Below are 27,267 nucleotides of genomic sequence, written 5' to 3'. Positions count from 1 at the left end.
TTTTAAAATTTTGTCCATTCAAATTGAACCTGCTGTATCATAATAATCTAATCTAATATCAAACTGCAGAAGTACTTACAATTAGCACCAGCTTGCTTACCTAGCTTGTAAAACTTGCCTCCTGTAGCATAGTCGACTGTACTACCAATGGATGGAATATCTTTTCCGTTTGTGAAGTTAAAACTCCTGCGATCCGAAAGCATGAATGAAGTGTCAGTGTGTCAAAAGACGTGATCAGATAAAGCATTCAGAGACGTCCTAAGCGCATTTAAATTGTAAAAGTTTGATTTTCCATATTACAAACGTAGCCTTCAACATGGAAATTATATAGGATGATATAAAAAGGGTATAGGGGGCATAAAACTTGCTAATAATTGAGTAAAGAACTCGCCAATTTTCAGAAATAATGAAATTATTCTATCCACATCAAGCTATTTTACGGCATGTCGAAACTGCCAATACGTTTTACAGAGTTCATCATCATCTGCAATCTCAGCCAAAAACAGCCTTTATTACGTAGTCTCAGGAGTCCCGAGGCATTCGAAAACCTATCTATCTATGTCGTGATCGTATTTGTCAGTCCTCTGGCACAAAGCTTGAGCTCCATCGGTGGTGTTATTGTAATTAGCGAGCGCCGGGGCGGAAGGGAGGCCGCGATGTTGCGTGAAATTAAACCAACCGACACTTTTGTACACACACGAAAGTTAGTGTATTGGAACGTTTCTGATTAAGGTAGCACTTTGGTGGTTCTTTAGAGTTGCAGTTCGTTTAATCATGCATAAGCTTAATCAAGTATTTACCAATTTTTGGTGGGCATCGTTATAATAATCATTCCGCCCACTACTAGAGTCGAGGCAACGTCGTGGCCACCAACCATCCACGATCAATCCATCTGAACTTTCGACTATAACTATTGTACCTACATAAAAATATGAAAATAAGTTTTACGAAGATAATGTGCTCAATAATTTCCATACATAAAGCTATATCATTTTAAGCCCTCTAGCTTATCTTAAAATCTACAGTAAATAGCATAATAAATACAAAGTAACTTCATAATTTTTAATACCTGTCTTCCATGTTGCACTTAGAACAGATTTTCTTATTGACAAATAAATAAATGATACACTCCCGGGCAATGAAAACATTCTACTCACAAAATTCCGACACCAAACGCCCCAATTTTTTCAAAGATTTAATTTAAAATTGGAATAAAATATTGTTGTTTTTAGTTGGTCCTGATGGTCTGTTAATTTTATTGTACTTCAACGTTACAGAAGACGTCATTAGGCTAGCTTTTTCCGTTTAGAAGTAATTTGGTGTTTTTTTCGGTGGAACCTTTTCATTGCCCGTGAGTGTACATAGTTTATGTGTTTGTTGAACTATATGTTTTTCCTAATAACTAAACACAAGCGTTTGAGATCTGTATTCTTCCATCGACAGCGTTGACCAGGGGGCTGTTCTTCTCTATGTAGTCGACGAGGATCGCGTAGTCCACGCCTATGACTTGCACGTTCCTCTTGTTTTCAGATATCATCTGGAAATTAATTTTATGTATATTATAAGTAGTTAGGTAGTAGGTACAGTAAGGGGCAGAAAAACCTGACCCCTCTCAGAAGCATTGTTACTATGGGAGGGGGGTCAGGTTTCTCTGCACCTGACCGTACACCGCCCTCAAATTTTCTTTACTTTTATCTCTTTATGTTTAAGGTTGCCTGTAAGAGATCGCTCTTAGCGTATTGTTCATTGATCCTAGTTCATTCGTTTTCTTTGTATGTTTTAATTTGTGGTGACCAATAAAGATATATTGTATTGTAGACCATCAATCTTAATCTACATCCTAGCTAGTTAGTTACAAACGCGATAGCAGAGGAGTCTATGGTGCAGGAGGAAAAGTCCACACTCCACCAATGCAGAGATAAGTGGAGATGTTCAAAGAAAGACCTAACAATCGCGAAGTCAAAACGAGAAACGCAGTAATAAAATTAGTGTCAAATTCAGTACGATTTGAAACCAAAATTCGTTGTGAAAACAAGTTCGCGATAGGGGACAGGATGAGCCGTATAGTTGTCGTTAAATTCCAATATACCAAATTAGTAAAAACATGTGAACCTCTTCATAATTTACTTCCATCAGTGCACTCTGCATATTCGCACGGCGAAGTTGGGTATGCTTTTCCCTCTGATGTAACTCACTTTTCTCTCACAAAATTAAATATGTATTAGTTCAGTTTCCCTTCATGAGCAGTTTCTTACTTCCAGGATCTGACTTATGTTTCAAAGAGAAGCTTTCAAATAAGTATAAGTAATTAAAATAACTTTCGAATTCATCCACAGCATCTTCAGCACATGGAGGAATACGGTGTTTTTAATTTTTAATAAGTTTTCCAATCAGGTAATAGATTTTGGAGTGCTGAGGTGCACTTTGACTTTAGCGAGGTAATGAATCAATCTTACCTAACTTGGAATAAAATAAGCTTTTCGATACGATTGTACCTCTATACAGGGTGTTGCAAAATTGGTATACTAAGCCGAAACCTACATGTGCAGCATGGTATATCTAAGCCCGAAACTGAAATCAGATTTTGGAAATTCGCGAAAAAAAAATTTTAGTTTAAGAGTAAAAGTCACGTGACCAACAAAGTTTCTATGGAAAATAATTATTTTTTTTCGCGAATTTTCAAATTCTGATTTCAGTTTTGGGCTTAGATATAGTACCAATCTGCACATGTAGGTTTCGGCTTAGTATACCAATTTTGCAACACCCTGTATAGAGGTATATTATTGTCACTTGCAGTAATAGTGAATAATATTTGAGACTTTAGACGTTTTCGGCTAAGATCGCATTCCGTATGCATGGTTTATGTATGTTATTGCCTATTAAACAAATATGAATGTGAAAAGACGACCGAATGGCGTAGTGATTAGCGACCCTGACTACTGACTCTACTGAGCCGATGGTCCCGGGTTCGATTCCCGGCTGGGGCAGATATTTGTTTAAACACAGATATTTGTTCTCAGGTCTTGGATGTGCCCGTAAAATGGCAATAGGGCCGCCCCCTATTACATTGGGACTAACATAACACTCTGGCGAAAAGTGGGTGCAGCAATGCACCTCTGCCTAACCCGCAAGGGAGTACATAAGTACAAGGGGTGAGTGCGTGTTTTTTTTTTTTTTTAATGTGAAAAGCTGTAGATAATTACTAGATATTTCAGCTATGTACAATTGTACAATATCCTCTAGAAATCTTACTATACCTACAAGAACTACGTTATTTATTTTGATATAGAAATAATAACAATTTGAGTAGGAAAATGACAATGTTTCATTTCAATATGATTCACTAAACTGCACTGTACAAAAAAAACTTAGATTACCAATATACAGACAAGATGGAGTGTCAGTGCAAAAGAAAACGTAATTTCGTATAATGTAAATCTAAGGCTCGGCGCAAATTGGGCCACCGACTACAGCCACCGCCTCTTACGTGTATTTTATGTGGACGCCACCGCGCACCGGCCACAAGTGTGCAGCGTGTCAATATAAAATACATGAAAAAGTTTGTAAAGTGGCGGTGGCGGTGGCCGGTGGCCCAATTTGCGCCGATCATGAGCCTAAGAAAACAACTAAACACAAACTCACACTAAAGCCGTCGCCTCCACTCGCCATAAACTCTGTCGTGACCATAGAGTACCAGTTCTCAGGCACCACAGGCTCGTACCGCGGCACATCGCACGTTACACACCGTATCGACGCATTGACGACACGGCTACCGACCGGCAGAGCGCCGTCAAGCACCACCCGCATACCTGAAAGTTTTCTTAATTGAGAAACTTGTTCAATTTACAAGTCTGAGGTATTTGGACACGGTGTTGAGTTAAGATGGAATGCTGAGCAAATCGTTCATTTAATTAGGAGAGTTAACGGTTATTTTAGATTAATTTAATTGAAGATTTGCTGACACTAACAATCTGATAGAAGTAATCAATGAAAAACTGACTGCGCCTGTCTGACTTAGACAATGTTCAATCTAAGGTTTAATTTATAAATGGTTATAATAATATACGTACCAATGGGACTTTTTTTGCACTAGCTGCATCACCCCATGGTATATAACAGTGAATTATATATGACTAATTATTAATACTACACGCGTCAAACACTACGCCGAACGCCTAATGTGTATACTCGCCCTAAGATAGAAAAGAGTCATACCCTACGTAATAGGCCTTATTGTAGTACATACTGAGCCGGTGCCTTTTTGACGCTCTAAACAGCAACCTTTGTTTGTTTTACTATAATTTTCTGTATATTGTTGTTGCTTCGCATCATTTTCTGTATTTTATTACTTTCAGTGTGTAAACTAATATTTCTTTCTATCTTACCTCCCACTTGCACCATGTTGGCCCCCGGGTAGCGGTCGCCGGCGAGCGCGTGCTCCAGCATGGCCAGCACGTGGTCTCCGCGCAGCTCGAACAGCTCCACGTTGTTCTCGAACGGCTGAGCCAGGAGTAGGGACTCCATGGTAATTACTGGAACAAGAATAGAGGGATATGGATATTGATTGGATATAACGTACATGGGTAAAATCATGATTTATGCTGAATTACTGACACCAAACAGACCCATTGTTTTGAAACAGTGAACAGTAGTTGGAAATATTCTGATGCGCTGTTGAATGTACTTACTGAAGTATGTATGTATGTTACAGCGAAAGAACCAATCGCGAAATCAAAACGAAGAAATAGTTACGAAGTAATTAGTGTCGAATTCAATACATTTGAATCCGTTTTTTGTCAAAAACAAGTTGTCGATAGGAGGGAGAGGGGGGGTTCTGCTACTGTTACAGCCAGTTCTCCCAAGTTGTACAAATGTACTGTGCGACCTGTGAAATACTGGTAAAGTAACAGCATTGAAACTGTCATTCTCTTTCCGATTCTTTGCACGTCACACATCGTAGCCTTATTCTGTTCGATGAGACGTATCTGAAATAAAATCGACTTACAATCAGATATTGCGCATTTTTTCAAAAAAAATAATTTGTGTCCCACTGCAAAGGTCTCCTTTTATTATGGTCTAACGATCGCGACCCTCCGCCACTTCAGCGCATAACTTTTCTAAATGTATCGAGGCCCAACTATCGATAAGTGATAGAGTCATCGACATCGTTGTCATTAGTAAATGATATTTGAATTATTTACCCTGAGTTGCACAAAGAAACTTTAAGCTAATGTCTAAAATGTATAGCTACCTTGATTTGACAGTATACGGACAAAAAGCGACATAAATAGATTTAAAGCCGACATTGGCGAATGTTTCTTTCTGCATCTCGGTATAAAACCGATCATTTAGTGATTGTAATAAATGAAATTTAATATTCATGATTATTGGCATTACACGGCAGTAGCAACGTATAACCTCCTTATTCATAAAGAAGTTAGTGGACGGAGAAGTTTTTTATGAATAAGGGAGTAAGTTATCAAAGTATGGGTTAATTCCGGTCACCATCACCTTCAAACAACCGCAGTGTGTTCTATTTATCGTTATAGGATTTGAAGCGAAGCGGGACTGTAAACGCTTGATTAATACGCTGATTATGTATTTAACTGATCTTTTATTATACGATAAACAATATGCACACACGTCGGTAGGTGGGTATAGAGAGAGTGTGTGTTGCAAGACGACAAAATACATAGTAAAAATATACATTTGTGTTGGTGTTGCCAACAGGATTGTTTCTATGAACAAGATAGGGAAGTTGGAGTTTGTTCTTCTTTTTCCTTGTCATACGATATACGATACACAACAGTGTGTTTTGTGAGAGTAATGAAATGTCTTATCTTTCGATTCGTTGGAAACAATACAAGTTTGATAGCTTTCTTGTTTGTACGCGCAGGAAATGTGGTTGTTTCATAGAAAATGGAAAATGATACTGTTTTCAGCTCTAAGTGACCCATTTAATAATTTTATTGTATGATGTATTTCTGTCTTTGTAGTAATTACAGATATTTGCTTGACTAATATAGCTGTATTGTATAAGCTCATTGCTCACGTCTGTAATCCCCGAAGGGATAGTCAGAGGTATCTCACAAGCGAGCCATTTATTTCTTAAAAAATAATTGCTACATGACAGGATTCGAACCCACGTCATCACGAATAAGACACGCGACCTTATCCACTATGACTCTTTTAAATAATCTTATATCCTCTAAGGAATTTCTAAATCATTATAATATTTTATATGGTACCAAAAAATATTTAGGCACCAATTTGTAACATTCTACAAAGTATATAGAGGTATATCATTGTTCAGCACCAATCAATAGACTATTATTAGGCCAATCGATTGAATACACTGCACTGTCTATTGCGATACGGCATTATTAAATGAACTGATTCCTGTAACAGTGTAACAAGTTGGATTATTCATTGCAATAATTATACCAACTCACTTATGAGTTTCAATTCATCGGGAATCAAATCACGCGAGACTAAAAATCTTTAAATTTGGACCTCCGAAAAAGATATCGATTAAGTATATTTATTTTTGATCTCAGTGTTTTCACGTAAAACCGATATAAACCGAAGTAACATGGGGTGTAATAAATATAACGTTACTGTGTAATCTGTGTATGGTCCCAAACATCTGAACGTATTTTCGATTCGTTTAGTTTTCAGGCGAAGTAATTCTCTCAGTGATAAGTTCAGATAAGTTAGTGATAAGACAACAGGCGATAAGGCTTACCCCCCTGAGGCATGTCTGTCCGGATGCCGCCCTGGTTGATGGCGCACGCGTGGGCCGCGTTCCACTGCTCCGCTTCGGCGTATTCCATGGCCTGAGACAATAGAAAATGATTAACTTAACAGCTCTAAATAAAATGGTGCAGTCATGTCATGTGCATTAACATTAACATTTATTATTTATCGCACACAGAAACATCTCTTTCTAAGAATTTTAACGCCATCTTTAACCATCCGCATCGTTAACAAATAAAATATCTAACATTAGAAAATATTATTAGTAAATTGTGGGTGTGTGGTACAGTACAATATAAGTTAAAAAATAAAAAAACCTTGCGTAATTTCCGCAGCCCAAATTGATTCTCCATTTAATTGGATAAACAAAATGGTATCACACTCTGAAAAGATAATTATTAATGGACATTTTGCTTAATTCCCCATTTCCCATTACCTACTTGAAAGCTGCCTCTACTGAAAAGCTATTAAAAGTTAATGCTTCATGGAATGTTTAGTATCGGATAAATTGCTTTAAAATGGTTCGTAATAGGTTTATTATCAACTTCGCAAAGTACTGTAGTAACTCCTGTAAACTTCAGATTTTCAGTATCCCGTGGGAAAATTACGTGTGCACTATAATGTTACCTGTATCAGAAAACTACAGTAACAAACTTTCATCCTTTTAGCTTCAGTATTCTGATAATTTTGACTGAAGTACGGACGATTTAGAAAATACTATCTACGCCTGGGAACAATTTAGGGTGAATAATATATGATTAGAATTTATATTTTTAGAATATTTACACAAATAATATTATACTATCAAGGTCATAGTTGTAATTTATAAATAGAAATGGTAAACATCGCATCATGAACAAAAAATAAAAAACTATCAATCTGCGCAAGCTTCACTATTGTACGAATGCGCAGAAAGGATTCTGAATGCGTTCTCGCTGCAATAGACGAATAACCGCTGTGCGGCATAGCGCGCACCAATGGCGTCGCGCAGTTTTCGCTCATTCCACTCGCGCCCCACTCTCTCATTGGGCAATATGATCGAACATCATTTCAACTCACGGCTTCCAGAAACGCGTCGCATATCATATTCCCGAGATTGCACTCGCGGCAAGTGCAGGTCGCCGACAGGTACACGCGGGATGAGCCGAGCTCCTGATTGGCCAGCACGCTCACTATTGGGAGGTACTCGTTTATCTTGGTTAAGACGTCTGGGGCTGGAAGAAAATGATTACGTTGAATACGCGAGAGGTATCACTCACGGTCGATCAAGTTTCAACTAAAACAAGTTTTTTTTTTTTTTTACGTAGCCATATTAGTGTCCCACTGCTGGGAAAAGGTCTCTGTTATCAACCACCTGACGCCAATCAGGCAAAAATCGCACGCAATTATGATTAAAAAAATATCTCTCTCTGTTTTTAGTTTTTGACATGATGAACTGGACATACTAGCTTTTAACGAACACACAGGGTCACAGAGGAAGTAGTCTGCTGCATGTAATCATAGAAGTATAAGTTGCTTTCTATGTATAGTGTGCAGGATATACGGGAAGTAAGGGATTGGTGGAATAATCATTTATATTCCACCAATAACAGTAACCAGCATTGTATATTTTGAAATATTTTCATGCTATACTAAGCTTACCTTGTATGATTTCGTTTCCCAAATACCGTGCCTCGCCGCTCCAGTCAAAAAGGTTTCCATTTTCGTCGAATAACAGCCTGATTTCACCCAAGTACTGAGTGTGGGCTGCCGCTTGCACTATCAGAACCTGAGAAAGGGTAAATAAGTCCACTCAAGAATAAACAGTCATTTTCTTCTTCATTTGTATATTTTTTTCCGCTGAAGAAAAAATACCTAATTAAAGGTAAAACTATGTTATAACGTAGGTACCTAACTAAATTATAAAGTTTAATTCTATTATCATGTACATATATTACATAAATTTCAATGTAATTAAATACTTCTTAGTTAATAAGCAAAAAGCTTCTATGTTTTTAGCCCCCGATAAATAGATGGGTGTTGTTACTCATAGAAGTAATAAAACTAACGTAACTTTATGGTTTTACTACACTAGTACACAAATGCAGTCTAAAATTTTTTTTTGCACATCACTTAAATTTCACACATTTACTTTTGCTTTTCGACCAATAAGCGAGAGACTTTTATTCAATTTGTAGTCGAAAATACACAATTGAGTGTTATTTATTGATTTAATAAGCGGCAGTAGAGCGATCACGATCCAACAACACCTATTACTATGTAAATTGTTTTCCAATATTCCAATATTAAGTGCCGCCCCGCTGCTGAATTCTTGGCAAGACAGAGACAGTTTACATAACTGAATCATAATATTTGCACATTGCAGCTACGAATGTCGGGTGAGAACTGAACTGTCGATGAGTGATTGGAAACAGCGAAACAAACAGTGGGACGCCCTCTACTTCGTTGGTACTTATAAGGAAAAGTCTATTTTGTTAACGTAAAAAACTTTGTGGCGGAAACGACATGAGATTTTAATGGTACTGGGTATAGGCAGGTAGGTTCTAAAAACGTGGCAGTTTTGGGAAAAAAGCTTTTAAATGTCATTTTGTATGTTTTTTTTATTCTACCTAGTTGAGTTGAGCTTACACTTTATCTTAAACCTTTTATTAAATCTTATCGAGCCCCCGTGCTACCGCTACAGACAACTTTAAGTTTTACTCACAGATTTCCCGTCTTGTTCCACCACCACAGGGTAAGAGCCGACAGGCTTGAAGCTTGAATCTTGTGGAGGCTCTCCGTTGAAGAGAAGGCTGTGGCTGTGTCCGCCGACGATGATGTCTATGTATGGGCCCGCCTCTCGAGCTATTACTCTGAAACAAAATGCCATTAAACTTAAACTTCACCCATCACCTAACCGAATCGTTAGAAAAAAACCGACATTCAACTCTAAATGTCGCATAACTTTCGAATTGCTGAAGCGATTTTCATGAAACATAGCTAAGAACACTCGGGGTAACATTACCTTTAACCTTAAAATATCAAAACGAAAACCCATTCAGCCTTTTGGAAGCTACGCTACCACACACATAATACACAATTTTTTCCTTCAAGAGTCTAATAAAACAAGTGTGTAACGAGCCGTTACAAACCAACCGTCCAACACACCTACCCTCACACCGCAGCCACAAGAGCGCCCGGCGTGTGCGAGACGAGGCGGGGCACCACACAGACGACTCCGGAGAATACAAGGGGCGCGGGGTGACCCGCCTATAAATAGCCGCCGGACCGCCGCTAGAGCACCATTCGCCACCTCCTATTCCGACGAGTGATCATTCCGTTCCCGAGATCCCTCCCCGCACCCATATCTATTCAAGTAATCTCTATTCACGCACACTAATCTCACAACACCGGTCTCCCCGCGAGGTAGGTTGCTCAACGGACCGAGGTCTCTCGGATATATGGATGCCTGGGGTGCCTAGTTTAAAGCATCCGTATACCCGACTAGACCCGACACAGTGGGCTGCCTAATTAGCGGGCCGAGGTTCCCCGGATACGTACATGGATGCCTGGGTTGCCTAGTTTAAAGCATCCGTGTAAGTACCGAACTACACAATCATCGAACACACACCGGCCTTCAGCCACATTCTTGTCGACACAAATACACTCCACAAACCCTGGAACAAATCTACACGCACCACCGGTATTCGCCCGACCTCCTGTACCCTGTATCCTTCCCCTTATTAAGATAGGAACCTCCGCGTAGGCCCCTTCAGGGCCCGACCAATATAAATATCAATAATCGTGATAAGTATTTGTGCATTTGTGTAGTGTGTTAATATTAAGTACGTAAGCTGTAAGTACCCTAGATATATAAGTTACTTGATTGTAAATAAAGCGGGTCCAGTGCCGCCTCAATTGTGTTACACTAATTAATCGGCATTATTAATTATCACCCCGTACACCTATCGAGGTTATTTCCCTCCCGGGGCCTCAGGATCAAGATCAGGATAGCTAGGACCGCTTCACGGTCATTGTAGATCCCCCAGGCGACCAGGCACTCCTTCAGAGGCCGGCGTCAAGCTGAGCTAGTCTAAGACCGCTTCCCGGTACATATTAATTGAGAGTTATTAGGTAGATACCAGCCCTAAGCACTAGGGACGTTAGTCATAAGGGTAAGTATCACATTACATTATAGCACCCAACCCCTACTCTCGGGGGAGGCCAGGCAGGTCGATTCGCCCAGGGGTCGCTCCCCGGTGATCCAGACCAGCTCCTGCCGAGCTGCTACATTACATTTGGCGCCCAACGAAAAATCCACATATTCTCATTAATATCTAATACTATTTAGCCCCCCGTAATAACACGTAATTCACTAGAAATAACCAACCGACTGACTAACCGTTCAACTTAACTATCTACCCGTAATCATTCTAAAAATAGACCGACAACCGACCGACCGACCCCGTTTAACAAAAATTACAATTCAAAAGTAAAGAGCAGATAATTTTTGTTGGTCATTTTTATTTAAATTATAGTAACCGATTACAAACTGGCCCCGTTTTATATTAGGTAAATATACAGCATCAAATGCCAACTTCTTGGATTTATAACCTTAGTAAAGAGGAATTAATAAGGGAAAGTAGGGAGAGGAAGCTACCGACCGTAAATTTAACCGTTGACAAGCTGAGGAAGCAGCTGTCCGACCACATCAGAGAAGAAGAGGAGGAGACCTTCGAGATGACATCCGAAGACCAGACCAGAACCGCGAACCAGCTGAACCTGTCATCCATCGTGAGGGAATGGAATATTTCGTTCGACACCGCATGCGACCCGGTTGAGTTCATCGAGCGTTTGGATGAACTGACGTCATCAGGTGACGTCCCGCAGGACCGATTACTCCAGGTACTACCTAAGGTACTAAGAGGTAAACCGCTATTATGGTACAGAAACAACTCAGACAACTGGGAAAAGTGGGAAGACTTCCTAAAAGAATTCAAACTATTCTACTACCCGGCGGGATACGAAAAGAACCTGCTCGAGATGATCATCGCACGAAAACAAGACTACCGTGAATCTTTCGTCGATTACCTGACCGACATACAGACCCTGATGAGAAGGTACGGAAAAATGACCAAAACAGAAAAAGAAGAAAGAATATACGAGAACATGACCGCGAGTTACAAGTACTACATCAAGAAGCAAGACTTCACCAGCCTCGGGGAATTAATAAAACAGGCAGCCGAGTACGAGCAGATCACAGAAGAATCCTCACCTCAACAGTGGAAGCACCGACCAGACCGACACCGTCAAACACCGAAAGTTTATCCAGAAGCATCACCAGAACCGCGTAAAATACATGAAAAATACGACAAGACCACATGCTGTTGGAACTGCGGCAAAGCAGGCCACTCACACAAGGAATGCCGGGGCAGGCAAGTACTATTCTGTAGCCAATGCGGAGTTCTCGGGAGACTTACGCGCAACTGCTGCAGAAGAGAAACCAAGTTCGGAGACACGAACATAACCGCCGAAGAAAACCGACCGGAACAACGAATGTTTGAAGATGTAAAAATAGGGAAATTGACATACCGAGCATTAGTTGATACAGGCTCCACCAGATCATACATAAGTAGAAACATTTACGAAGAGAACTCGACAAACGCCGACAAAGAAACAGTAACAGGGATGCGAGTAACCGTCGCAGACGGCAGAGTCATGGACGTGAAGCTCAGAATAGACCCAGAAATCGAGATACGGCAGAGAAAAATAATACACGAACTCTTCGTGCTACCAGCTTATTCACCGCCAAACCTAGTTATCATAGGGATAGACCTCCTAAGAAAGGCAGGAGCCACAATAATCTGGAACAACAACACCGAAACTACACCGAAAGTCACCGAAGTCGTCACACAAGAAACAACACCACCGAACAATAATAAAATTACCGGCCCTAGAAAATCAAAATCCCGCAAGCAAAAGAAAAAACCTAAACAACAACATCCACCAAGGTATCCCGACACAGCGTCTATACAGGAACGAAAAGAATGGTTCGACCGAAAAATGTCTGAAACCCGAAAATCACCTCAAAATGACCCAACATTCGCAATTAAAAACGGCTCACTCCAAAAACGAATTGTAAATCCGGCGTACGGGGTCAAGATCAATGCACAATCGCAGTGGAAATTATGCGTTCCGACACTGAAGAGAAGGTCGATTATCGAACAACACCTTAATGAACCGACAACAACAGGCTACGTGACCACGGGAAAAATCCTAAAAAGCATTGCCGAAACATATTATTGGCCCGGGATGTACAAAGATGTTATTCATCACATGAAAAAGTACAAAGAACGCCTAAAATCATTGTCATCAAACTCGCCGCAACCGTATTCCACCGAACCGAAGCAATAAGATACCTACCGATGACGTCATCACCCATCGCCAGATGTGCCTAGCCGCGGTACTCATGCGATGCCGAACGAACCGATTATTCCAAACCTACCCTCAATCATCAACATAATGAAGATTGAAGACAAATAGCCATAAAAAGTTTAAACATTTTTATATTTATGACCTAGTCATTCCGTACCGTACCGTATAAATTTTATTATGTTTAATTTGTAATTTAATTATAAATATACAACTGAAAAACCGCAATCTATATTAAAAATATAGAAATAGGTAAAAATGTAAACGCAAATGCACACATTTTACACCGTCCGTCCGTAGTATAATATGATATAAGTAAATAATAGACACACAGACATGTTAAACGTATAACATCCACCTTATTGCATCAAAGTCGCAAGTAAAATTTTGCTCAGACTTAGAATAAAGATTGTAAATTTTTGAACGCAGCCCAATACGTTACTCTGTGAACGTACACAGGTTAGAATTTTAGTTGTCAAGTCAATGTCAAGTGTCAAACCGACCGAGTAAATTTCAGCGCAAGGGCACATGCCGTATAAATTTTAATTTATTTGATATGTAAACAATTTAAAACCGTAAAGCTGAAACCGTATACCTAATGTAATTAACAGGAAAATGTATATCAGTACACAATAAGTTATATACACATAGCCTACAATGTAAGTAAAATCAACCATGCATTTTATCCTTGCTCATGTCTTGTAAAAAACAAAATATTCACATCTTTTATGTAGAAAAGAATCCCGAATATAATATACCGTTTCCGTCCGAACTTACCGGCACCAAGCAGGGATGAAATGCTCATGGACAATACCGTGTAACTTTTTTTTACCAAAGTTAATAATGTTATACTGTGTAAAATTAACCTGATATAAATATCTAAGTAAATAAAATATATCCTGAATCCAGATGATAAAGTAGGAACCCATTTGTAAACAAATGCACCAGTACATGCACCGTTCTCTTAATTTTTCCTTGTATGTATCTACATGACCTGTGAATTTTTAACAGGTAAAAATTCTTCTGCTGAGGGGGGAGAATGTAACGAGCCGTTACAAACCAACCGTCCAACACACCTACCCTCACACCGCAGCCACAAGAGCGCCCGGCGTGTGCGAGACGAGGCGGGGCACCACACAGACGACTCCGGAGAATACAAGGGGCGCGGGGTGACCCGCCTATAAATAGCCGCCGGACCGCCGCTAGAGCACCATTCGCCACCTCCTATTCCGACGAGTGATCATTCCGTTCCCGAGATCCCTCCCCGCACCCATATCTATTCAAGTAATCTCTATTCACGCACACTAATCTCACAACACCGGTCTCCCCGCGAGGTAGGTTGCTCAACGGACCGAGGTCTCTCGGATATATGGATGCCTGGGGTGCCTAGTTTAAAGCATCCGTATACCCGACTAGACCCGACACAGTGGGCTGCCTAATTAGCGGGCCGAGGTTCCCCGGATACGTACATGGATGCCTGGGTTGCCTAGTTTAAAGCATCCGTGTAAGTACCGAACTACACAATCATCGAACACACACCGGCCTTCAGCCACATTCTTGTCGACACAAATACACTCCACAAACCCTGGAACAAATCTACACGCACCACCGGTATTCGCCCGACCTCCTGTACCCTGTATCCTTCCCCTTATTAAGATAGGAACCTCCGCGTAGGCCCCTTCAGGGCCCGACCAATATAAATATCAATAATCGTGATAAGTATTTGTGCATTTGTGTAGTGTGTTAATATTAAGTACGTAAGCTGTAAGTACCCTAGATATATAAGTTACTTGATTGTAAATAAAGCGGGTCCAGTGCCGCCTCAATTGTGTTACACTAATTAATCGGCATTATTAATTATCACCCCGTACACCTATCGAGGTTATTTCCCTCCCGGGGCCTCAGGATCAAGATCAGGATAGCTAGGACCGCTTCACGGTCATTGTAGATCCCCCAGGCGACCAGGCACTCCTTCAGAGGCCGGCGTCAAGCTGAGCTAGTCTAAGACCGCTTCCCGGTACATATTAATTGAGAGTTATTAGGTAGATACCAGCCCTAAGCACTAGGGACGTTAGTCATAAGGGTAAGTATCACATTACAATATAGCACCCAACCCCTACTCTCGGGGGAGGCCAGGCAGGTCGATTCGCCCAGGGGTCGCTCCCCGGTGATCCAGACCAGCTCCTGCCGAGCTGCTACATTACAAGTGACTTACTGTAGCGGAGGCCAAGACTCACTTTGGTTCGCTGAGCCAACGGAGTAGTGGCCAGTTATTTGATCCGTGGTCAACTTTAACCATAAGTCAAGTCTCGTGTCGAGCATGATATCTGCATACGAATTTTGTTGGTCTTTAGCTAATGGTTGCCATTTTTGACCAATCGTTGAGTTAACTACGGATCACCAAACCGGAGTAAGTAAGTAAGTGACTGTAGCTCACCGGTCAATTTCGATCCCGCAATGTGACAAGACCACGATGATGTCCACTCCATCATCATGCAGCAGCTGAGCCTCCCTCCTGACTGCCTCCACCTCGTCCGTGAACCTCAGGTTGCCTGTTGCGGCTAGGATCTGGAGGACAATTGAGGATTGAAAAAAAAGCCCTGTAAAGTTATGAGCAATATTTGAAAGTTATGATTTATCATTATCATTTTTAGTTCAAATACAAGCTCGAATATGAGAACGCGTGCCTACGCAGTAAGAACAAATATAACGCATCTAGGATGGCCTTTCACCTAATGTTTGTTTCTTTAAAATTAAATCTTGTACCCACATCGGACTTACAAGTGAAATTTATAACCATGTCCTTATTTTGCTATCACGGCATCTACGTAGTAAAGTATCTAAAGTTTAAAGTTGAGCAAGCTTAACGACAGAGGTCTTGAGATGACAAACGGTTCAACACTTTTGAAACGATCTGTTGCCAATTCTGTAATATTTAACCATCGACTGAAATAGTAAGGTCGTATACGGTTATACGTTTGCAGTATGTATCTCAGAGTATTTGCGTATTTGTGTGTGTGTGTGAGGCACACACAAATACGCACCTACTAATTTTTAATTTCTTTTTAGTTAAAATTAATTATTTTTCCAGTTCTATTAACAGCAGTTTTAAATTTCAATCAATATTATTATAAATAAATTAAATTATTTACATAAAGAGACTTATTTTGTCAAAATTATAATATGTTAATTTCATTGCAATCGATGTACCTTTTTAAGACCCAACTTCATAAGCATAGATCACCGTTCTAGACGTTCACCTATCTCAAAATTTGATAAATTATCTAAACCTGCCAATAACTTTGTAATAGGAGCTTGCCACAGAATCAAGCTACGGCAGATTGCACAGAGTTCCTGCTTCAGAATAGCTGATGATAGTGAAATTCAACAAGCCAAAGTTTCCATGCTACCGTTCATGATTTACACCTTGTTAAAGTTTAGTTGAAAGTTTCTCGAATGGATAATATTATTTTCTGTACGAGAAAATAAAATGAGGTGATTCATCGGTTATCGACAAATTTTACAATTATGTGCCTGAGGTCCAGACTACTCCAGATACGGTTTTATTTGTCGAAGAACTGTAGCATGATACTTATAGCCCTTGTTGTACAAAGGGTGGAAAAAGAATGGAGGAAAATTACCAAACTATAATCAAGTTTTCACGCCTGACTAACAATTTATGTCTGTAGTTAATAAGTAGTTATAATTTTTTGCACGAATATTCAAAAGTGGAACTTAACATGTTAAGAATGACCCCCTGATTCACTATTTCAGATTACACTCTCTTTGCAACACTATATATATCTAGCATGCAACTTTATACAGCATAATTATAAAACTTGCCATTAAGCAAGACCCCGTTTAAACCCACCATAACCTAAAACGCAGTTCAAACACGGCTGAAACGCTATCACATTCGGACGCCGAGTGGGTCTAATTTGCGGGTCGTAGAATAGAACGCTGGCAACACTCCAAGACAATGCAGGGCTTTAGCAGATAGCCGTGGAAGCGATGGGTAATCCCTCTGAAGAGCGCTGGCTTCGACTGTACTGCTGCCGATACCATTCTGCTAACGTGCTAAGCTTAGATTAACAATATACGAACAAGATGTTGTGTTATAAGTCATAAAATTACAAAAAAAAAACAAAAAAAACTGTCCGCATCATTATACCAATAAAACTAAGGTCTCGGAAAAGAGTATTTGGTGTTTGCCAGTTATAGGCAAAAAAGTACGGGTCAGAAAAAGTTGGCATACAGTGGGGTAAACATGCTTTTGCTAGCTAATCTGCACCATTCACATTTTGTGGAGACTCGTTTTATCACAAGCAGAAATAGCAAGAACTCCGGGAGAATTTTAAAAACTAAATACTTACATTTGTTTTATCTTCATGGGCATGGTCTAAATCTTCTCGTTAGAGAAGTACACTTATGTCCCTAGGTCGAAACCTAAATGGTGGAGTTATCTTAAGACATAAACATTTTTCTTTCTGATATCTTTATCTCGCCACGGAATGCGGGTTGTGTGTAATGTAAACAGCGAATTTGAACTTCTGCTAAGTTCAAATTCGCTGTTTACATTACACACCAGCCCAGATGTTAACACTGACGCCCTATATAGAAAACGAGATACATAATTTTGGGGATACGTCGGAATACTCGGAATTGACGGTATAATATTAAGTCTTCAATTATTTTGTTACACGATTTACGTTACAAGCCAGCATGTAGATATTCGGTGCCAATATCATTTTAGGTACATAAATATAACAAAATACCTACCTAAGGTTAATAAAGTAGCAAATAAAAGGTATGGTATTTTATTTTATTTAAGATATTTTATTTTATTCTAACCTAAAGCGATTTCTTACAGGCAACCATAATTTTAAAGAAATTAGTACAAAGGATACACATCTCAGTACTTTAATCTAATAAAAACATTCTCCTACTAAATTAGGCTCTAGCACACGACATTCATGATTCATGATGTGTTTTCAAAAGGTTTTCAGTGACAAAAGCACCTTCTAACCCTTGTTTTGTAGAGCTTGCCCAATGCCCACGTGTCGTGAAAGTATTATTACGAGTATATGTATATGTATATTTGGCTCTATTTACTAAGTACTAGGGGTCTTGTAACATATTTGTAACGCTGGTTTATCGATACGTCCATATACCTACATATTTTATAAACCAAACTATGAAATGGTCCTTTTAACGGAAAAATATAATACTCATAATATACTCATAAATCCGTTTTTAAACGATTATTCGAAGTGTTAACTTATTGTCTGTATATCGGCTTGTCACTAAAACAGTATAAATTTACAAATTTATAATAAACCGAGGTATTTAAGTCAGTTATAAAACGTCTAGAACTGAAAACGTAGCTATAAATGTACAAGTTGTGAACTAGTTCATTTATGTGAGAATTCACTCTTCATTCAACTCAGTTCTAATGTGAAGCATTCATGAAGAACGCGGTAAGGACCGGTTCTATTGTGCACCCAATAACAATGGGACAAAAGTGTTACCTCGCGTTTGTGTAAACTTTCATTATTTACCACACGCTCGTACATGTTTCAACCTTTTCATATAATTTGTGTAAGTAGGTACAGTCAGGTGCAGAAAAACCTGACCCCCTGCATTTCAAATAGAAATTCAAACTACGCAAAGCCAATTTGTCGGTGTGACGTATGTTGCGGTAGTGCTCGTGTCTATAGACAGACACAGAACTATTTTACTATTCTCCTATTTATATCCATCATTTAGATTTTAGATAATATCCATCATTTACACAAACTAACGAATTCATAGAACAATAATATTATGAAATACAAAATTTAAATTATTTTTGTTTTTCATCTGGGCTCGAACCCGCGGCCCAATTATTCGCAAACCAACCATTTGCCCGCTACGCCACGAAGCTTATTGAACTCGTTTGCAAAATAGTGAATATGTTTCGGTTCATTAGCAAAAGTATAGTCTATGTAGTGAATAGTGATAATTGTTTACAATATGAAATATTATAAGCGCAGAGGGTATTTTGAATTTATTTCTCATTTGAAATTGTAGACTTGAAGAGAATGTTTTGTTGCATTGAGATGGGTTTTGTTAATTCCATCTGATTGATCTGATTTATATTTATACCTATAATATAATCAAAATTATTGATTTGTAACGATGACAAACGAATTTATTAACAAGGTCATCATTATTAATTGAGTTAAGTGCCAGGACAACATTGGGTTCGTATTTTCTCTTTATAATTTTATTGGTTACTTTATATATTATTGGCTTTCATTTATTTTACTTATAGATTATCATAATATACTTTTTACGCTATAGTAATAATGTCACAATTATTATATTCATTAAGGCATGATCAAATTATTGTTTTTAAAGGTTACCGAAGATGGATGTCCTATAATGGGCCCTGAAGAACTGTTATAAAATAGCTAACGCATGACAAGATTTAATTTGAGAATTTTAAGGATGATATTATGGTTGCTGTTTGCATTGCGTGAGAAATATCTTCTACACGATAACAGCACAACTCGCAAAGAAGAAATGGAACATTATAACTATGTTATTATACGTTTAGTAGGTATTTAACGGGTCCCCAGTTTAAAAATGAGTAAAATTTATTTAGTAGTAAGATAATTATTTGTTCATACTGTTAAGATAATTGATTACATATTTATAAGTAACTACTTAGTAATAAAATTGTTGCTTATTTATAATTTAATTGTAGAAAACAACAAGAGATGTAAATTGTGAAATTTAGTAACATGTTGGTTCTCATTGTTGTAATTCTACAATTTTTGAATTTATTTACTTTTGTTCATAATTATTCTGCATACAGACTAATAATATTTACTTGTTTAGTGAAATAAAGTTCTTTTTCTTATATATTATGTTTTTATTTTATTTCCTGTTCATATTGATAAAGATAGTCTAAAATAACCTATCTATAATGATTAACAAAGTAAAACATAAAAATAAATTTTAAAAGTCACACCTCCCAGAGATTTGAACTCTGAACCTCCATATTGAAAGCCGAATACCTTAACGATTACACCACACCGTCAAGTAGTTAAACTGGTGAAAAATGCAATCACTTCGTATCACACTGAGCTGGCTTGCAATAGTTAAAAGTGAACAACACAGGTTTTAACATTCTGGCATGAACTTTATGAAGCTAGTTCCAATATTTGATTTAAGATGGCGCTTAAATTAATAAAAGTCGATATTTAGCGCCATATTTTAACACACATACAGAAGTCTTAGTAACGAAACAAGGTGTATGTAGTTCAAGGTTATTTTACATAGGTGGCGCCTATGTGGGAGGGTTGTAGTTATAGCTATATAGGGGATCAGGATTAATTGCACTTGACTGTACCTATTATTTGTATTGCCGAGTTTCTTATTCGAGAAAATCTACCATAGCTTGAACTTCTGTCCTGCTCAATAGCAATTCAGCCACGCATCTGCCCCCGTATTTTGTTACTTTTGAGAGTTAGCAACCGGTGATAATTGGTATCAACTTAGAGACTTATTAACCGAAAACACCAAAAATCTTAGTGAAAAAAATATGCAAGAATCCTACCAATATATCCTTAAATTCAACATAAACGTTTGTGAAATCAGATAAGACAGTAAAAAGTTATTAGGTAATTAATAATGTTCTAAGTTGTCAGTCATTTTATACCAACCAACCCCACTCGGAGTTACATAATACGGGGGCTGGTCCCCTGTTATGAAATTGTTTAACAACTATTTTCGGATTCAAATGGACAACATTTCATTTTCTTTACCCTATATTTTTATTAGCTATTCGTAAAGTTTATAAAAAATTAGAGGACCCGTATTTTTTTATTTTGTATATACATTAATTTTTGCATGTTATTTTTAACTTTAAAGTTAATTATTTTAAAACTGGAAGTGACGTTACATAGAGTCTGGCTACCCAATGCGTGTCCTGAAGAAAGCACAGATAATTCAAAAAAATATATGTGGTATCACTGTCTATTGAAGGGAGGTGTAGTATAAAAATGATTTGATACTTGAGTATTTTTTACACTACGACTGTCCATTTGACAATGATTTACTCTTACCTAATAGTTTTGAGAGAGCCATAATTAATAGCCATTTATTCTTACTTACTACACATAAAAGAGGATATATAGGTATCTGGGTTTGATTCGATGTTGTTACCTACTGTTGATTGTTATATCTTGTTCTTATTGTGGTTTAAACTATTTACCTACTCATCTATTTGTACCTAGCTTTCTTGTATAAATTTAAAAACGCTCCGTGCGGCTATACTAGGTACTCATCTACTTATTTTGTATCATCAAAATTCAGTGTGTATGAAGTTGGTTAGTTAGTTGCTAATAAATCATCGTTGCTTAGAGACGTGTTTTCCTCAAAACCTGCACCTATACAAGCGAAACTCAACCTTATACATATACGTAACACCTACTTATTCCCAATATTTGATGGGGAACAAAAGCGCCAACATTTTTCGATGGAGATAAAGATCCGGATCAAGCCATTTTGCGTAAGCATCTATTTATGAAACCTGTAGTTTGTTAGTGGTTGAACTGTTTTCTTCCACGTTTGGCAACCATAGAGGAGGGCGCTCGTTACGCACGGGTGTAACAGATGGGTCTTAGTTTGGAGAGTAAATACGGAATCATTTACTAATCATTTTGAAAATCCAAATCTTTATGTTTATCAAATCAAATAATGAAAATTTAATATCGTTGATATCTTTAATGTTTCCAAGATTATCTATTAACATAAGAAAAATAATAAATAACTACCTACGTCGAATCGAATAATAATCCTTCAAAGATCAAGATTACACAGTATTTCTCTCTAACTATACCTATAATATCTGAGATCGCCTGTAAACATTGTTGTTTTTCTTTGTATTAAACTTCTTTTTCTTCTTGTTTTTCTTTAAACTTGCTTATCATCATATGTAGCAGCTTTCGAAAGTTACTTCTTGTTCTTCTATCCATATTTTACGGTGTTAATAAACTATTATTGTTGAAGAATTTATTTGTTTACAAAATACTGACATTAGCTATCATAGACTATGACAGCTAATTAGTCTATGATAATGTGGCCATAAAAAATTAAAAAGAAAACGCTCAAGTCGGAGATATCCTGGTTCTAGTCTATTAGCCTCAATTTTTATTTTTGTCTATTGCCGTAGTCTCGAAAAAAAACATAAATGACACTGACAAGTGTCATTTAAACTTTGTTTACATGCCAACCAACAAATGGGTCATTTTCAAATGACATTGATATTTCTGATGATACTTATCATGTAAAAAAATAAGCAGAAGCATTTTTTAAGCTGTGTAGGCGGTGGCATGCTCTGGGACATATTATATAGAGGTCATCTATTAATATGTACTAACCATTTTATATGATAAATTAAAAAAATTGTCAGAAAGTGTCAGAACAGAATTTATGAAAATGACCCAAATAAACAACAACGTCACGATAAAACGTCAACGTCAATCAAAAATGAAAGTGACAGTTACTTTGTTTTTAAATCTATAGGCTTTGATCATCAAAACGCATCGCACCTGATGCATGACGTCATCAGCACTTATTTACTATTTCATGATTTTCTCGAAAATGATACATCCAAAAAATACAAAAACATTTTTTTTGTGGCCTTTAGAGCTAAATCTCGAAATGGTTTTCGATTTATAGCAGCTTTAGTTTTTTGAAATGTTGTCCATTGTATTGATTTTTATTTTATACTAAAAAGTAGTAGAAGTAGTAGTATAACTTTATTGTACATAAAACACTTAAAATAACATTTAAGACATAAAATCTATAATACAGTAGCCGGGCGGCCTTATCGCTAAAAGCGATAAATTTTGAATATCAATGAGGAAGATGTACTAAAATATAAACAAGGGAAAGGAAATTAATACCTTCTTATTTTTTAATTAATACTTAAATACATACATTAGGTACTTCGTAAAATGTTATTTCGTTTTGACGTCGCGATAGAGTCCCTGTTCTCAGTTGTAAAACGTTACTTTTTAGTTTTTATTCTAATTTATGCACACATAATACTAATTTTTAATAGGTAAATTAAATACCAGTTACGTGTAAAACAATGCGTACTTGGATGATTACGAAAGATCACACACGTGAGTGTTATCTTTAGATAAAAGTACCAGGGCTGCATGAATAGCTACGTGCATTGTAAGGCAACATCTGTGTTCACATCAAACCGTAGTTTTTGTTACGTGTTTTGCTTGAGCTCTTTGCTCCCGGGAATGCTTTAGTATTCCGAGAGAGCTCTCAGAAATCTTTTACATTAGCTTCTGTTTTAATATCAGAAACTTTTTGTTTCCATAAATCATTTTGTAATAATAAAACAGTTACAAAGTTGGCTTCTGTGTGAATAGCGAACAGTTGTAACTAGGGAATAGATAAGAATTTAAGATACTTACGCTTAGTGTTGCCCAAATGCAAGAACAAGACGAGACTTAGCCAGTCTTGGTCTTGGTCTTGCGCCAATACACCTGGTCTTGGTCTTGGTCTTGCGCTCCCAGTCTTGGTCTTGGTCTTGGTCTTGCAGCAAGAGTCTTGCAAGTCTTGCAATTACCTATTAGTCTATTACTATTTATTAAAGTTTACTTTTTGATTTTAATAGATATTTTTTTATTCGCTATGTTTATGGTATTAGTCGTAATGCGCATAGGTCCAGTTTTTCATTTTCTTTGATACAGTTTTTTGCATCTCATAGAATTCCTAAGCGTACTTACCTATACACCGAACTGTTACACCTAACTACTCAGTGAAATAGCGCTCTGCAAGACGCAAGAGTCTTGCAGGCTATGTCTTGTTCTTGCTCAAGTCTTGCACGGTCAGTCTTGGTCTTGGTCTTGCTAAAAATACGCGGTCTTGTTCTTGGTCTTGGTCTTGCAAAAACGCAAGAACAAGACCAAGACTGCAAGACCAAGACTGAATTTGGGCAACACTACTTACGCTATTGTTAACTACAAAGAAAAACGTTTTTGTAATAGATCGTTATCAGATAAACTAATTTTGATTTAACTACTTATGAAAAATTTCCCTATATGAACAGCTGCTACTTTGATGAATCGTGACTATAAAAATGAGTACCTACTAAGTATCCGATGTGTCGCTACGCCGTTATAATAAACAAATTAATTTACAGGCCAACAAAAAGACAGACCGATATGCACATTACAAATCAATAAACCCTCAATTTTATGAGACCATAGGTAATTTATAGAATAAAGTAGAATAGAATATGACTTTATTAGTACAAATAGCATATTACAACATATTAAAAAAAAACTTATTAACTAGGAGCAATAAACATTAAGTAATCTTATATAAAGAAATAAAAAGTTTATACTCACATTCGTACTAGCAATAAGCACGCCGATAATCCCCACTCTCCGTCCGTTTTTCGTCACCACAATACTCGGCTGGAACAGACCCTGGATCGTCGGCTCCTCATCATCAAGGATATTGGCTGCCAGCATTGGGGCGTCCAGATTTTCAAGGTACGGGACCACCCCGTCGATTCCGTTGTCAAACTCGTGGTTACCGAATGCCTGGTGATTGTGAATTATGATAATGAAGATTGCTAGAATAGTGTCATTATTTACTTAAGTATGAGGGAAAACATCGTGAGGAAACCTGTACATCTAGATTCAAGGAGTATTCTTTGTCAGCAGATCATACACTCACGAGCAAAGACACAGTTCCACTTAGAAAATTTCGATACTAAATGGCATAATTTTTTTCAAATATTAGGTAGGAAACTTGTTAAAAATATTTGGGCGAGCTTTTAAATGTACTTCAATATTGCAGAAGGCGTCATATCTAGACTTTTCTGCTTATGAGTAACTTAGTGATTTTGCCACTGGAACTTTTCCATTGAGTGAGTGAGTGAGTATAGGAAACTACAGCTTTTCCAAGTGAAATTCACATCGCCTTTAAAAGCGCTCCCGTTAAATCCGGCATAAAAAGTAGCCTAGGTATAGCACTCTCGGATAATACAATCGGTCCAGTAGTTTTGGAGCCTTTTCAACAAAAACAAAAAATCTAACCTTTCCTTTTCATACCACATATTCTTGTTTACGTAGATCTATGTTACATCATAAATCAAAACGGTGCAAACATTCATTAGTTGTGCGCGGCAGAAAAGTGTGCGCGGGGACAAGTGGCCGCCCGCCCCCCTATATAGTCTCCGCGCTACTTTTCTGCCGCGCACAACTCACAAAATTACGCTCGTGTGGCCTCACCCTTATAACACTTACGTGAGCAGTGTGCGGGATCATATTCATGAAGTCATAAGTGACGTTCCACCTCAGCAGATTGTACCATATGGTGCCCTGGAAGCTGTCGCCACCATTGAGCACCAGAGACTCTGGGTCCTCGGCTAGACTGTCCCGGATGGTCGTGGCGAGGCGCGCGAAGCCCCCGATACAAGGAGCGACGGCTGGGTTGCATGCGCCGCCGAAGGGACTGGTCTCCACGAACCTTGGGATTATGAATTATATTATGAATCATCATCACGACCCATCACGTCTCCATTGCTGGGGCACGGGTCTCCTTCCAATAAAGGAAGGGTTTTTGGCCTAGTTTTTAGCCTGAATTATATTATGAATGAAATCTTATTATTCTGTAAATCCAAAGAGATAGCTTTAAGTGATAAGAACGCCTTTTGTACCCTAATTAAGTCTCAACGTTAAGTACCTATATTTTGTTTTGGTGTAGAAATAAAGAGTATTATATCTGTCTTTCTATGCTTCAGGGAAAGATTATGTTAATATGGATGGATGCTGAAAGTTTATAGGGAATTGAAAATTAGTTAGCTTTTGTGTGTTTGAAATTTAATAGAATTGGAAATTAAAATGCAAGGGATCATGCGTCTGCGTATGTGTAATGGGTAGTACCCATTATCAACGGGAAAATACCCATACCCATTGGGTAGCTATATTAGTTTAGTATTTTTTACTTTATTACTTGCTTGCTGTTATCAAAAGTAACTTCGGACATAAAATAGTTGAATTAATGATGTCAGGTAATCAGGTGACCTGATAATAATTATCTAGATTATCTAAGGTCTTATTGGACCAACGATAACATTTTGTATTGCACCCTTTGGCTAAAGCTGATGACAATGGAACTAAAATAAATTAAAGAATGATGAAAAAAAAAATGCAAATGAATTTCAGTTTAAATCTAAAATACAAAAAGCTTCTTACCTTGCATGAAAGTCATTATAGTGTATAATATTCAGCTCGTACGCACTTTGCGTGGTATTCCCCTGCGCACTCACACTGGCACTAAAAACCAAAATAATTAAAAATATTATATTCAACATTTTGAATGCACGTTCAACGTGCAACTCAACTATCTGAAGGTAAGTCATAAATTCTCTTTACATACCTCTCTTTCACCTTTGATTAGATAAATAGGCGTAAGTACATATCTAATCAATTGGGCATGATGCGACCAAAACATTGTGTATTATGTTTTGATATCATGTAGCGAACATCTGCTGATAAAACTTATTAGATACTCTTCAAAAATGTATAATATTATTATGTGATAACTACTTTTATCAACTTTTAATACTGTCAGAGTACCCATAAGTTATTGTTTGAATTATGTTGAGGAAAACGCAGCTAACATTTTCTCGCTGTGACATTACTATCACATAGGCGGGCGGGACTAGGTATCCAAGTCAAAAAACACATAATAGAACCAAGAACTTTGTTATAATACAAAGTCCTTGAATAGAACTAACTTATCAAGCTATCAAGAATAGCGCAACAATAAATGTCTGTCCCTTTGAACAGACGCTATGACTGCACTATGCAAAGCTATTTGTACCGAACTTCAAGCCAGAGCCATGTTCTAAGCGGTATCTAACAAGCGGAGAGAAGTAATTACCAGCAATATCACGTAATAGTAATATAATAGCAGCCATTTTCCGATGGGGAACCCATTAAAATGCCTTTGTGGGTTCAACTTTGCGAGTATAACTAGACTAGTGCCGCTCAGTTGGTTCCCGGAAGAACT

The 27,267-nt window shown here is 37.8% G+C and overlaps 1 protein-coding gene and 1 long non-coding RNA gene across 2 annotated transcripts; one reads left to right on the top strand and one right to left on the bottom strand.

Moving 5' to 3' along the window:
* Nucleotides 1-1,048: 1,048 nt before the first annotated feature.
* On the bottom strand, nt 1,049-26,615 carry LOC105389271 (apyrase). Its single transcript, XM_038106669.2, has 11 exons — nt 26,448-26,615; nt 25,497-25,719; nt 24,591-24,788; nt 15,605-15,735; nt 9,461-9,608; nt 8,398-8,524; nt 7,816-7,970; nt 6,746-6,836; nt 4,386-4,532; nt 3,643-3,809; nt 1,049-1,537 (listed from the first exon to the last, which is right to left on the bottom strand). Exons 1-11 carry the CDS (start codon nt 26,612-26,614, stop codon nt 1,403-1,405), a joined length of 1,689 nt encoding a protein of 562 aa, XP_037962597.2. The 5' UTR covers nt 26,615; the 3' UTR covers nt 1,049-1,402.
* On the top strand, nt 12,815-14,216 carry LOC125488714. Its single transcript, XR_007266434.1, has 2 exons — nt 12,815-13,826; nt 14,179-14,216. It is a non-coding gene; the product is annotated as an uncharacterized LOC125488714 (long non-coding RNA).
* Nucleotides 26,616-27,267: the final 652 nt, after the last annotated feature.

Source organism: Plutella xylostella, chromosome 7 (genome assembly GCF_932276165.1).
Source record: "Plutella xylostella chromosome 7, ilPluXylo3.1, whole genome shotgun sequence".
Taxonomy (NCBI): Eukaryota; Metazoa; Arthropoda; class Insecta; order Lepidoptera; family Plutellidae; genus Plutella; species Plutella xylostella.
Note: the sequence above shows the minus strand (reverse complement) of the source record. Positions and strands in the feature narration are given on the sequence as shown.

Coding starts and splice junctions, on each gene's coding strand:
- LOC105389271 (XM_038106669.2), bottom strand. CDS start 26,614: ATGACTTACCTTCAGATAGTTGAGTTGCACGTTGAACGTGCATTCAAA. Junction 7,971..8,397: donor GGGAAACGAAATCATACAAG/GTAAGCTTAGTA, acceptor ATTTTCTTCCAG/CCCCAGACGTCTTAACCAAG. Junction 6,837..7,815: donor GCGACGCGTTTCTGGAAGCC/GTGAGTTGAAAT, acceptor CTATTGTCTCAG/GCCATGGAATACGCCGAAGC.